This window comes from Panthera uncia (genome assembly GCF_023721935.1).
Source record: "Panthera uncia isolate 11264 chromosome E2 unlocalized genomic scaffold, Puncia_PCG_1.0 HiC_scaffold_19, whole genome shotgun sequence".
Classification (NCBI taxonomy): Eukaryota; Metazoa; Chordata; class Mammalia; order Carnivora; family Felidae; genus Panthera; species Panthera uncia.
The window spans coordinates 12,137,346-12,150,180 of record NW_026057588.1 but is presented as its reverse complement, the minus strand read 5'-3'; the positions used below and the strand labels follow the sequence as shown (position 1 = coordinate 12,150,180).

At 54.8% G+C, this 12,835-nt stretch overlaps 1 protein-coding gene across 1 annotated transcript; it reads left to right on the top strand.

The window, feature by feature from the left end:
• The first annotated feature begins 6 nt into the window (after nucleotides 1–6).
• POU2F2 (POU class 2 homeobox 2) lies at nucleotides 7–11,416 on the top strand. The gene is given in 11 exon segments (XM_049621618.1): nucleotides 7–791; nucleotides 880–971; nucleotides 2,575–2,736; nucleotides 2,971–3,112; nucleotides 3,203–3,351; nucleotides 3,453–3,629; nucleotides 4,900–4,966; nucleotides 6,203–6,282; nucleotides 6,284–6,405; nucleotides 6,546–6,619; nucleotides 6,879–11,416. Coding segments are annotated over 11 exon segments (1,563 nt in total). The 5' UTR covers nucleotides 7–625; the 3' UTR covers nucleotides 7,211–11,416.
• The last annotated feature ends 1,419 nt before the right edge of the window (nucleotides 11,417–12,835 follow it).

Genomic DNA, 12,835 nt, shown 5'->3' with positions numbered 1-12,835 from the left:
TAGCACTGGGAGGAATTGAGGGGCATGAGTCATCCCTCTGTTTCCCCAAAGGCAAAATAATGTCACTCTAAGTAACATAATTTTCAACTACACATGAAAGTTGTTGAGTAAATTATGAAGCATCAGTGTTGGTTTATCTGACAAATATACATGGAGCACAAATATATGTGGTTCACATATATGTGAACCCCTCCAGGGTTCTGGGGGTTAGGATTCCTACCTATCTTTTGAGGGGAGGACACAATTCAAACCATAACATTACCAAAGAGTCTTCCAAAGTGGTTGAACCAATTTACTCACTCACTATTTGCTGGAGTATTTTAAAGGTAATTCCAGACATGATTATCATTTGCCTTGAGTGTTTTAAAAGGAGGGAAGAGTTGGTCTGATTTACATTTTTAAACGATGCTATTTGTTCTGTGGGAATGTAAGACAAGGCAAATATTTCTTTAAGAAAGAAAAGGTAAATAAAGAGCGAGCCCTCCTGGGACAGCCCAGATAGGATGTTCTGATAGCCACGGGGTTGGGGGAAGCCTCCTGGGTGCCCTTAGCTCAGGGGCGCCATTCAGAGACCAGGTTCTATCCCTCCCTGCCCGCTGCCCGCTGCCCGGAGCCAGGGCAGGCAATGCAGATGGAGCCGGGCCAGGACTCAGGCTGCCTTTCTGTCCACCCCCCTCCCTGCCAGGACATACAGCAGCTCCTCCAGCTTCAGCAGCTGGTGCTTGTGCCGGGTCACCACCTCCAGCCACCCGCTCAGTTCCTGCTGCCGCAGGCCCAGCAGAGTCAGCCAGGTAAGGTCCCACCAGGATGGGTCCCTGACGATGTTTCCACAAAACTCTCCCTCCCCCCTCACCCCGTGCATTCCCCTTGTCTCTCCAGGCCTGCTACCGACGCCAAATCTCTTCCAGCTACCTCAGCAAACCCAGGGAGCTCTTCTGACCTCCCAGCCCCGGGCCGGGCTGCCCACGCAGGTGAGAATGTCCCCCGAGTGTGCCAGGCTGGGTGAGCAGGGGTGGGAAGGAGAGGGCCTCCTCTCCCTTTGACCCTCCCCACAACTATCAGGGCCAGGACAGGAGTCAGGAGATCTGGGGTCCAGCCCTGCTGTGCCACTGATTTGCTATGGGACCTCAGTCAAGCTGCTCTCCCTGTCTGGGTCAGCCTCTTCCTCCACAGAATGAGGGGAGTCAGCCAGGCCAGTGGCTCTTAGCCCTTTCAGACACATGGACTCCTTTGAGAAACCTGATGAATGATTTTGATCTGACCCCTGCTGTCCCAAAATGCACACGTGCCTAAGTACACAAAAAACCTATAGGCTGTGGCCTAGCCTTTCAGTCTGCTGACTGGCTTCTAGACTTTAATAATAATCCTTCATGATTCTTTACGGATTTCAACGCTCCCTCCTACCCATTTTTTTAACAGTCCTTTCAAAAAATATGAACAATTTCAGAAAGCCCCCCAAATGTGGGGACTAATACAGGGCTGAGCTGCAATTATGAAATCCAAAATGCTTGGAAAACCAAGCTGTTTTTATAATGTGAGACCAGAAGTCATTTGGCTGCAAAACCCCTCTAGACCTGGGGCAAGGAGTATGGCTTTCCTTCCTCCCTCCTGTGTGATAGTCCTGCTTTGCTGGGGGCTGTTAATGTGTTCAATTATGGGGTGATGCCTTGACCCTGATGGGGGGGTCACCTTATTTCTGATATGTGCCCATGTAGGCTTTCTAAAATCTGCAAAATTTCTGAATTCCAAAACACATCTGGCCCCAGCATTCCGGTAATGGATCAAGGATTTTTGTGACCAACGTGGCTGCACTCACCACCTGTTTCAGATCTTTTATTTTTAGGGAAGTGAAGCATTCCAGAGAGAGAGAGAGAGAGCAGTTGCTTCTTTGTAAATCTCCCAGTAACCCTCCCCATCTACTTTAAAAAATACTTTCACTTTAAAAAAGTAAAAATAAAAATACTTTCACTTAATTTGCAACCTTGAACCGGATTCTCCCAATAACCCCATGGGTTCAGTAGAGCAGCCACGATTATTTCCATCCTGCAGAGGGGAAAACGGAGGCCCAGGGAGATTTTAAGAAACTTGCCTGAGTTACCCTGGAATTCGGTAGCACAGTGCTTGATTCCCTGCCTGACAGAAGGATAAAACCATGGCCTGCATCCCCCCCCCCCCGGGGGGAAAAAGTCCTGAAATAGTTCATAGTTTTTGAAAGGGGTGTTAAAAAACAAATGGGTAGGAGGGAGCGTTGAAATCCGTAAAGAATCATGAAGGATTATTATTAAAGGAGCTGGCTGCTCCTTTCTGGGAGTTTGCAGGCTGGGGGTGGGGGGATGTGTAGAGAGTTCCAGGCAGTGAGAGGACCCTAGTGGAGAAGCAGAGTGTCTCTTTGCTGGGGACTGACAATGAGTGTGGATCAGCCTCCTGGGGACAGGTAGAGGAGAGTGAGCAGGAAGAGGCTGGACGGCAGGGAGGGAGGGAGGGAGGGAGGGAGGGAGGGGGAACCGCGCAGCCTTTGCTGAGCCCCATCCCGGTCCTCGGCCCTGCATCCCACCCTCCTGCCGACCCCACCAGGCCGTGACCCGCCCCACGCTGCCCGACCCGCACCTCTCGCACCCGCAGCCCCCCAAATGCTTGGAGCCACCATCCCACCCCGAGGAGCCCAGTGACCTGGAGGAGCTGGAGCAGTTCGCCCGCACCTTCAAGCAGCGCCGCATCAAGCTGGGCTTCACGCAGGTCTGGGGCCACCGGGCAGGACGGGCTATGGGCAGAGGGTGACCGGGCCTGGCCGGGTGATGGGTGAGGCACGGGCCACGCCTCTCTTGGGCACCCGCTACCCAACTCCTGGGCCGGGGGACGTGGCCAGGTGGTGGGCGGGACGAGAGGCCGAAGTCGGCTGGTGGGCGGGGCCAGGGTGTGGCCCAGAGGTCTGGCCCTGACCGCCTTCCCATTCCCGCCCCACTGGGCCAGGGTGACGTGGGCCTGGCCATGGGCAAGCTCTACGGCAACGACTTTAGCCAGACGACCATCTCCCGTTTCGAGGCCCTCAACCTGAGCTTCAAGAACATGTGCAAACTCAAGCCCCTCCTGGAGAAGTGGCTCAATGACGCAGGTTGGGATTGCGCTGGGGCTCCCAGAGCGGGCGGCCGGCTGTGGGCGCGGGAGGCGCCCTCTCATGCTCCCCGTCTCCTCCCGGGCACAGAGACTATGTCTGTGGACTCAAGTCTGCCCAGTCCCAACCAGCTGAGCAGCCCCAGCCTGGGTTTCGACGGGCTCCCCGGCCGGAGACGCAAGAAGAGGACCAGCATTGAGACAAACGTCCGCTTCGCCTTAGAGAAGAGTTTTCTAGCGGTGAGACCCCGGCCTCCAGGGCGGCCCTGACGGCCGGCGGGGATGGGGGCCGAGGAGGGAGGGGGTCGGACCTGCGGTTAACGGAGCCCTTCTGCCCGCAGAACCAGAAGCCTACCTCAGAGGAGATCCTGCTGATCGCGGAGCAGCTGCACATGGAGAAGGAGGTGATCCGCGTCTGGTTCTGCAACCGGCGCCAGAAGGAAAAACGCATCAACCCCTGCAGCGCAGCCCCCATGTTGCCCAGCCCGGGGAAGCCGGCCAGCTACAGCCCCCATCTGGTACCCAGAACGCTTCTGGGGGGTGGGGGCATAAAGCTCTGGCAGGCTCTGGGAGACCCCCGCCCCTAGGCAGGCGCTTCTGTGAAGCCAGGCCTACTTGGTTGTCCACAGTGCCTAGCACGGAGGCAGGGAGACTCACCCTTGGGGACCGTCTGTCACATGGATAAAGCATAGTCACACAGGGACACAGTTTCCAAGGAACTGCGGTCTTATGTGAGAGATGCAGGCACCCACAGACACACACCGACATAGCCAAAAACAGTTATCACAGGGCGGGGCCTCACAGGGATGGATCCCAGGTAGGGGATGGAGGTACTCCCACACACAGGTTCACAACCACACAGAGGCAGGCAGGGACAGCATTACATACTGAGTATACACTCAGGCCCACCTCAGCACGCAGACCCACTCGGGATCAGACACACTGGGACACCCTTTCATTGCATCTAGTGCGGAAAGGGCTGTGACACTACAGCGAGGAACAAGGGGCCCAGAGGAGCGTCCCACCCTTCCCTGGAGGAAGAAGGGACCATCCGAGCTGAGTTATAAAGGACAAGGGAGAGGTAGCCAGCCATGTGAAGCCCAGGCAAGGGGCTGCTGTGCAAAAAGGCCTGGAAGCCTGGGTGTGCTGAGCCCAATCTGAAGAACTCCAGTGCAATTTAATGTGATTGGAGTGGGAATGTATATGTATATGAGTAGGGGTAGGGGATAGGCAGGGGCCAGACTCCCAGGTAACATGCTGAGGAGCTCGAACTTCAACCTTAGGCGGTGAGGAGCTGAGGAAGAGTTTTGAGCTGAGGAGGGAGAGGGTCACATTAAGAGTGAGGTTTCTAGAGCTGATGGAAGCATGAGACTGGAGGCACGGAGGCCAAGAAGGAGGCTGCTGGGTGGTTCCAGAAAATCAAGGCAATGTGACATCCCAACACTCTGATGCAGAGACACCCCTGGTCATCATAACCCCCCCCCCCACACACACACACACATACACGTGCACGCGTGCACTTCAGACCTGCAACTGGTTGGTGTCAGAAGAGAGGTGGGGGAACACTCTCAGTTGAGGATTATTTCCTCCCTGTAGCTCAGGATCACTTAGGTAGATGCTAAGATAGATATGATGGAATGAACTTGGCATAATACAAGCATAGCATTGTGCCCAAAGCCCCTTCTCTCCCCAGCCTGGGGGCAGATGAACGGGGGTCTTACCGTCAGAGAGTATCATGGGGGCTGCTGGGAAAGTGGCCTAACCATGCCTTCTTTCCTCTCTCCCCAGGTCACACCCCAAGGGGGCGCCGGGACCTTGCCATTGTCCCAAGCTTCCAGCAGTCTGAGCACAACAGGTCAGGGAGGGCAGAAGCCCGTGAGGGGGCATTGGGAGCACACAGTGCAGGCACCGGTTTTTCTAGTGGCCTAGGGTGCCTGTGGGCCTCAAGGCTGAGCTTGGGGATGAGGGAGGCAGGGGGCACAGAGGGGAGAGAGTGACCTTACCCCTCCTTGCGGGAGCAGTTCAGCTTTCATCTGCTCCAGGATTTCATATGAGAAAAGCTTGGGGTTGCTAAAAGTTGAACTTGGGTTCTGTTCCTGACATTTGAAACTCTGTGAACTCCAGAAGTGACTTTACCTCTCTGAGCCTCAGTTTTTTATAAAATTATTGTGAATGTATAATATCTACAAAGCTATATACGTGAATATGTACATATAAGAGTATGTATATGTATTTGGGTGTGTGTAATACACACATACATATACACACGGCTACTTGTGCATAAAGCCCCCCTCGCTGCCTTCCTGGGGCAGGGCATGTGTAACAGGAGCCTGGCTGGCTCAGGCAGTAGAGTAGCTCTTGATCTTGGGGTCGTGAGATCGAGCCCCGCATTGGGTGTAGAGATTACTGAAATAAATAAAGTAAAAAAGGGATAAACAAACAAACAAACAAACGCCATATTGATTTTTCTCACGTTAAGAAATCATAAGTGGAAGTTTATAAAGTAGTAAGGGTGTGCCTGGCACTATCTAAACTCTTTAGAAAAAATATTAACTCACTTTATCTTCACACCCTTTTCATGAAGCAGCTTCTATTATTATGCCCATTTTCCACATTAGGGAACTGAAGACCAGAGAGGTAAAGGCACTCGTCCAAGGGTACAGGTGGGGCCTAACGGTCAGGAAATTGCTGCCTTGGCTGTCTGGCCTGAGTCTGGGCTCCGAGCCCCGTCCTCCTCGGCGCGCACAGCCGCAACCCCCCGCCTGGCCCCCAGAGGGAGCCACAGGGCACGGTCTTCAGGGCGCCCGGTTCGGTCCGCGGGAGAGGGGGAGCCGGCGCTGAGGTTCGGGGCGGGGTTCGCACCGTGTGAGCGCACTGGGCACAGGGCTCGGCTCAGTGCATGGCGGCTGCTCACACTGCGATTAGCGGTTGCTGTCACCGGGGCTGTGGGCAGAGAGGGCGGGAGGCCTGTCTGTTCCTCCGGAGGAGATACGAGCTGGGCCGCAAGACGAGCCGGAGTCGACCCGGGCGGGGTCCTCTGAGGAGGACGAGTGGAAGCTCAAGTCTCCATCTCTCTGTCTCTCTCTGGCAGTTACTACCTTATCCTCAGCTGTGGGGACGCTCCACCCCAGCCGGACAGCCGGAGGGGGTGGGGGCGGGGGCGGGGCCGCGCCCCCCCCTCAATTCCATCCCCTCTGTCACTCCCCCACCCCCGGCCACCACCAACAGCACAAATCCCAGCCCTCAAGGCAGCCACTCGGCTATCGGCTTGTCGGGCCTGAACCCCAGCACGGGGTAAGTGGACGGCTGCAGTTAGGGAGGCTGTGGGGAGAGAAGCAGGGTCGCCGCCGCTGCTTCCCGGGTGGGAGCCGCGCCCCAGTTCTGCCGCCGGCGGGTCCCTGCCCCTGCTAACGCCTCTGCTTTGCCTCTTGCAGAAGCACAATGGTGGGGTTGAGCTCCGGGCTGAGTCCAGCCCTCATGAGCAACAACCCTTTGGCCACTATCCAAGGTGCGTGCTGCCTCATGTCACTCCCATCGTCTCCAGCCTGGCCCCCTGGGGCCTCGAGCCCCCCCCCCCCCCATTGCTGCTCCAGCCATGCCATCCTGCCCCTGCTCACTGCATCGCTCGCCTCTTCATACCCGTCTCACCTTTGGGGAAGGTGTGAGGGGTGCTGATGGGGATCAGTGGGGCAGATGGGAAGACAGGGGACGCTGCGGGCAGGATGCCAGAAGGCGCCCCCAGCCCAGCTTCTCTCTCTCCCCACCAGCCCTGGCCTCTGGTGGAACCCTGCCCCTTACCAGCCTTGACGGCAGCGGGAACCTGGTGCTGGGGGCGGCCGGCGCGGCTCCGGGGAGCCCCGGCCTGGTGACCTCGCCGCTCTTCTTGAACCACGCTGGGCTGCCCCTGCTCAGCGCCCCGCCTGGCGTGGGCCTGGTCTCGGCAGCGGCTGCGGCCGTGGCAGCCTCCATCTCCAGCAAGTCTCCAGGCCTCTCCTCGTCCTCCTCCTCGTCCTCGTCCTCCTCCTCCACTTGCAGTGAGGCGGCAGCACAGACCCCTGGAGGCCCCGGGGGCCCCGAGGCAGGGTCCAAGCCCGAGTGAGGGCCCACCTTGCCTCCCCTCCTACTCCTCTGACCCCCACCCACCTCAGTCCCCCGCCTGGGAAGAGGGCGAGGAGGCCAGCAGTGGTGGGGCGGAGGGTCCTTGGACAGGAGTGACAAGGGAGGAAAGACCAAAAACAAAAACAAAAAACCCCAACTAACCAAAAAAAAAAAAAACCAAACAAACAAAAAAACCCAAACAAAACACACACACAAAAAGAAAGAAGGAAAGAAAATGAAAGAAACCAACCAACAAAAAAGAAACCAAAAATAATCACAACAGAAACCAGCTGCCCCAAAGGAACCAGAGGTGAAAAACCAAAACCAAAACCAAAAATCCCCCAACAAAACCAAACCAAAAACCAGTTGCGAGCCAGACCTCAGTGTGCTCACCCTCACCGCTACGACACCAAATACGAACCCCAGCCAGGGGCAGAGAAGCCTCTGCAGGGAGGACCTCGCGCCGAGCCTCTGGCTGTGGGGCCAACCCCCAACGTTGCCTCCCCCAGTGGGGGCCAGAGAAGGCAAAAGAGAATGTGCCAGCCTCCAGCCCCAGCCCCCAGCCCTGGGCCAGTGAAGACGGGGCACAGCCTGGGGCCGATGGGGTGGGCCCAGAACCACCCGCCAAATGTTCTTTTCCAGAAGGTGAAAGAGAAAGGGCCTGAACAACCTTACACCAAATATTCAGTAGCTTCATCCAAAGGATGTACAGAATTTTTAGCGTTGCGCTCAACAGAATGTGTCCCTACCATGTGTCCCCCCTTTCCCTCGACCCCCAACTCTCCCCACCTGGGCAGGGGGTCTCGCTTTAACCTCCTCCCCTCCCCCAGCCAGGGGAGAGTTCAGGGGCAGGCCTGGGATGACTTTTCAGCCCTTGTACCTCCCCCCTTTTCCCTTTGAAGGGTGGGCTAGGCCGTTTTGCGAAGTTCTAGCTCTCACATGTCCCCCCTCAACTCTGTCACCCTCCTCTGCTCTGGAATCTACCCCCCTCCCCAGCCCAGGGGAAGGTGGAAGCTTCAGGCAAGAGGGGATGAGGTGAGGGCATTCAAGTTGTCTTTTTTTCCATCCTCGTCTGTCAGTTTCCCTGAAAAAAAAAAAATTCATATTCCAGTGCCTATCCGTGGGATCCTTCACGTTCTTTGACATTGACCAGAAACCAAAAAGAGAACTCACCTCGCTCTTCCCACCCTGTGCCCCTCTGATACTGGCAGATGCCTCTTCCTTCCCCCCCCCCCCCACATATATACACGCACGCACCCCAGTGGTGGGGTTCCTCGAGGTGGCATCCCCATCAGGGTCCATGTGGCGGGGACAGTGCCATGATCTGTGGTCCCCATCCGAGAGGGCGCTGTGGTGGCCACCACTCCCACAAGACTTCCCTCGAGTGTTGGCTGGACCCCTGTTTGCCCAGCCCTGGACACATCTCGACGGACAGAGGAGAGACATCGCTGGGAGCCACTTTTGCCCTCCTGCTATTGTGGAGGCCGACAAAGTTTTGAACCAAAAAAAAACAAAAAACAAAAAAAACCAAACAAACAATAAATTAAAACTAGAAAAAAAAAAAGAATTTATAGATATATATATATTTAAGGGAAAGAAGACGAGGACTCTTCAAGAATAAGAAGGAGCCGCGAGGTGGAACCAAGTCCCTGCGCCAGTGGTCCAGGCCCTTGGTCCCCAAGGCGGATGGAAGGACAGACGCTTCTTTCTCTTCACAAATACCTCATGGACGTCGTCTTCGGGAAAGCCGGAGGGGGAGGCTGGGGCAGGGCCTGTCCCTCAGCCAGGGCGGATGGAAGCGGGTGGGCAGGGCTGAGAGAGGGCGGTCAGGGACAGGGGTGAAGAGCCCCAAGCTCCCTGCCCCCCAATCAACTGAAAAAGCTTTAAAAAAAAAAAAAAACAAAACAGGAAGAAAGGAATGAGAAAGCAAAAAGAATGGACGAAGGAAAACGAACAAACTTTCGGGTGGTTTGATTCCTCCTTTGATTTCTTTTTCTGTTCTCTTCAGTCTGTTCTCTCTCTGCTTCCCTCTCTCCCTCCTCCTTCGCTTCCCTCTCACCCCTCTCAATCCCCACCTTGCTGTGTCTCTCCTCAAACCAAAGTGTTGCTGTGAAGGACGCGAGCCATGGAAATCAGAGGCCTGGCCCCCGCCGGGCAGCGCACACGGGAGCCAGAGGGTGCCGCTGGCCACTCGGAGGAGAGGCGGACGCCGCCCTGGGCCCCGAGGCCTCAGCGTTCTCCCTTTCTTTCTTGTCTCCCTTCTCCCACCCGGGAGATGAAACTGTTGGGCTGGGCCACGGCGACGGCAGAGACCCGGCTGTTTCGGGGGTCTCGGGGTGCCTTGTCTGGGCAGCGGCGGAATGGCCGCCCCTCCCGCCCTGGCACCGCCGGGGCTGGCGTGCCATCGACCCGTCCTCGCCGGAATGTAAGCTTCTCCGCTGAACCGACTCCCTGCCCTTACCCTACCTCTGAGTGTGTCCATTTTTATTTCCTGAAGAGAAGGGACTGGCGAGAGGGCCTGGGCCCCAGCCCAAGGGTGGAGAGGGGGGCCAAGGGCTCCTGAACAGATAGGAAGGACATTTGAGCAGAGCAAAGTGAAAGGAATTACGACCAAAAACCCCTCCGAGAAGACAGGCAGCATGGAAGGCATGGTGGAGATGACTCAGACAAAAACTATGATTCTAGACCAAAAAAACAAAAACAAAAACAAAAAACACACAAAAAAAAAAAAACCAAAAAAAAAAAAAAAAAAAAAAAAAAAAAAAAAAAAAAAAGGAAAAAAAAACCAGGACTCACCACCACCCACTTCATCCTGCTTCCTCCCCATCAAGTCCTGCCACCTGGGACCTCTCCCCCACCCCGATGTGGGGGGAGTGGGGCAGAGAGGAGAGGAGGAAGCAGGGGGCAGGGATGGGGCCGATGCCCTGACACTGGTGGAGGGACCCCTGTGCAGCCGGGGGTGGTGGGGACCCTCCCCATCCAACCCCCAATACTGGGAAAAGAAAAACAAGAAAAAAAGAAAATTCCTGGGAGGGGAAAAATAACCAAATCCCAAGCTTTAACTACAGCTGTGAAACCAAATATTGGGAAGGGGGGGGGGGGGGGGGGAGGGGCAAGTGTGCCCCAGGTCTCCCCCCTGGGCCCCCCTCCCCCGAGGACTCGAGATAAGGCACCAAATACCTCATAGAACTTTAATGTTAAAAAAAGGAAACCAAATATCGTTGGCTGGGGGCCAGCCAGGGCAAGGGGCTGGGGGGCTGGAGAGAGCCAGGGTTGGGAAGGTAATGGGGGAATTCATGCCCCCCACCCCGCTCTGCCCCTTCCACTCCAGTACCCCCTGTCTCGACTCCGGGAAACAAAACTATCTCATCGTTTTTATTTTGTGGTCTGTACAGAGCCTGTGTCCGTGTGTCTGTGTGTGAGCGAGAGAGTTGGGGGGGCTGGGGGACTTTATGTGGAGGATGGGGAGGGAGACCCCAAACCAGGCTCTGGGCTAGGTGAGATGTCTGAGGTGGGGGGCCAGGGGCCTGGGCTAGAAAGAGAGGAAGATGAGTGGATTGGAGAAAGGGGGAGCCTTCTGAATTTCTCTTCTCCCCAGCCCTGACCTCCTACTTGAGGGAGGGACAGAGAATGGGTCTACCCTAATGGTGGGCCTTTTGTGCCAAAAAAAAAAAAGAAAGAAAAAAGAAAAAAAAGAAATGCCAGTAACTAAAACACTTCTCTCTGTTCTCTTCTGGGAGGGTGGGGGCTGGAAATGGGAGGGAGGGACTGGGGGTATAAGTGGGGGTGGGTGGAAATGGGGAACCCAAACCCTGTATGAGTTGAGGCTAAGATCAGGAGTGGGGGGTGGGGGAAGGGTATGAGTTTCCCAGACATCTTCTCCCTTGGGAGGGCCAAGAGAGGGTCTCCAAGCCCCTTGCCCTGGGAAGACAGGGTAAGGGATTAGCCAAGTAGGCGACTGACCTCTTGACCTGACTAATTTCCTGGCCCACCCGAATCCCAGGGTGCCTCTCTCTCCCTTTAGCCCAGGGTAGGGGGAACTGAGTGAGAGAGAGAGAGAGTGAGACAGACTGAGCAAGATTGAGACACGCGGGCCCCCACTGGCCTCTGAGTGGGAAAGGCAAGTGCGAGAGATAAAGGCCTCCAAGAGAAAAAAGAAACAAACCAAAGATTTAACCATTAAAAAAAAAAAAAAACCCACAGACAACTCCGCTACCTTTTTATACGTTGGAAAAAAAAGTGAAAAAAATTAAAAAATAAAAATTAAAAAAAATACACAAAAACTCCAAGCCGCAGTTCCTGCGTGCGGTTTGAACTTTGACCTCAGCAGTCTCCAAAGCAAGATGACGATGACAAAGGCGAAAAAAAAAGAAAAAATAATGTATATTTTTAAGTATTTGTCCTTGAAATGTTAGCTCCTTGTTAAACAAACACAAAAAGGAGAGCAAAATCTAGAGAGAAGTGTTGCTGGGACGGAGACAACTATTTACTATGTCTGTGACCCCTCCCTACTGCCTCCCCATCCTCTCCTCTATCCCTGCTGCCCCTCCCCCAGCCTGTCCTCCAAGCCCAGGGGCTCAGTATTTATTTATTTACATAATTGCAGGGTGACTGGGGGCCTCTCTCCACTTGTAGAGAGGGCCTTTGGGTCATGGTGGGGTGGGAAAGGGGCAAGGAGTCTTTGGGGGAAAAGCAGGGGCCTGATCTTTGATCAACTCCTCTCTCTGCTAGCTCCTTTGTGGCTTCTTATCCCACTGCTGCCACCACCAGCTCCCAAATCCAAGCCTGGAATAGGGCAAGATGACCACCCACCTTGTAAAGATCTGAGTGGCTCAGCCCTTTCTGGGGTGGGTGTCTCTCACCTACTCATTCAGATGACCAGGTTGGAATGGGGAGGGGCGGAGGTGGCTAGTAGTGGGCAAGGGAGACCAGGAAGGGCATCTGGAAATTGAGTAGGCCCTGGAGGAGACCTGCCTTTCATCCGTTCTCAGCAAGTTAGCCCCACTTTCAGTTCTGTCTGACCCCTGTGTTGGTAGCCCCTCCCTCCCCATCCTGTCCCCCCCACCCTGTCTCTTCTCGTGGTAGCGGGTTAGCGTTTCAGTGTTCTTAACTCCAATCTGCTTGTTCATTGTACAATGTGCTTCTTTTAAGGCCCCATTTTTGTAACTTGAGTGTGTCATTCATCTGAACAACATCAAAAAATAAAAAAGTAAAAACTGTACAGAGAGAAACGCTGCCTGCTCTCCCTTGGTCTCCTCTGTGTTCTGGGAAGGGTGGTGGGTACATGTGTGCTATGGAGGGGAGGGCTTTACTTCTGTCCAAACAGTAAATGTTTCAGAAGGAGGGCCCAAGCCAGGTTCTCACGAATCAGAAGACCTAAGTCTCAGAATTTAGGATGAATTCAAACGTCTGGATTCGTTTCTCGGTTCTGCCATTTTATTTTTTATTTTTTATTTTTTAAAAAAAATTTTTTTTAATGTTTATTTATTTTTGAGACAGAGACAGACAGAGCATGAATGGGGGAGGGTCAGAAAGAGAGGGAGACACAGAATCCGAAGCAGGCCCCAGGCTCTGACCTGTCAGCACAGAGCCCGACGCGGGGCTCGAACCCACAGACCGTGAGATC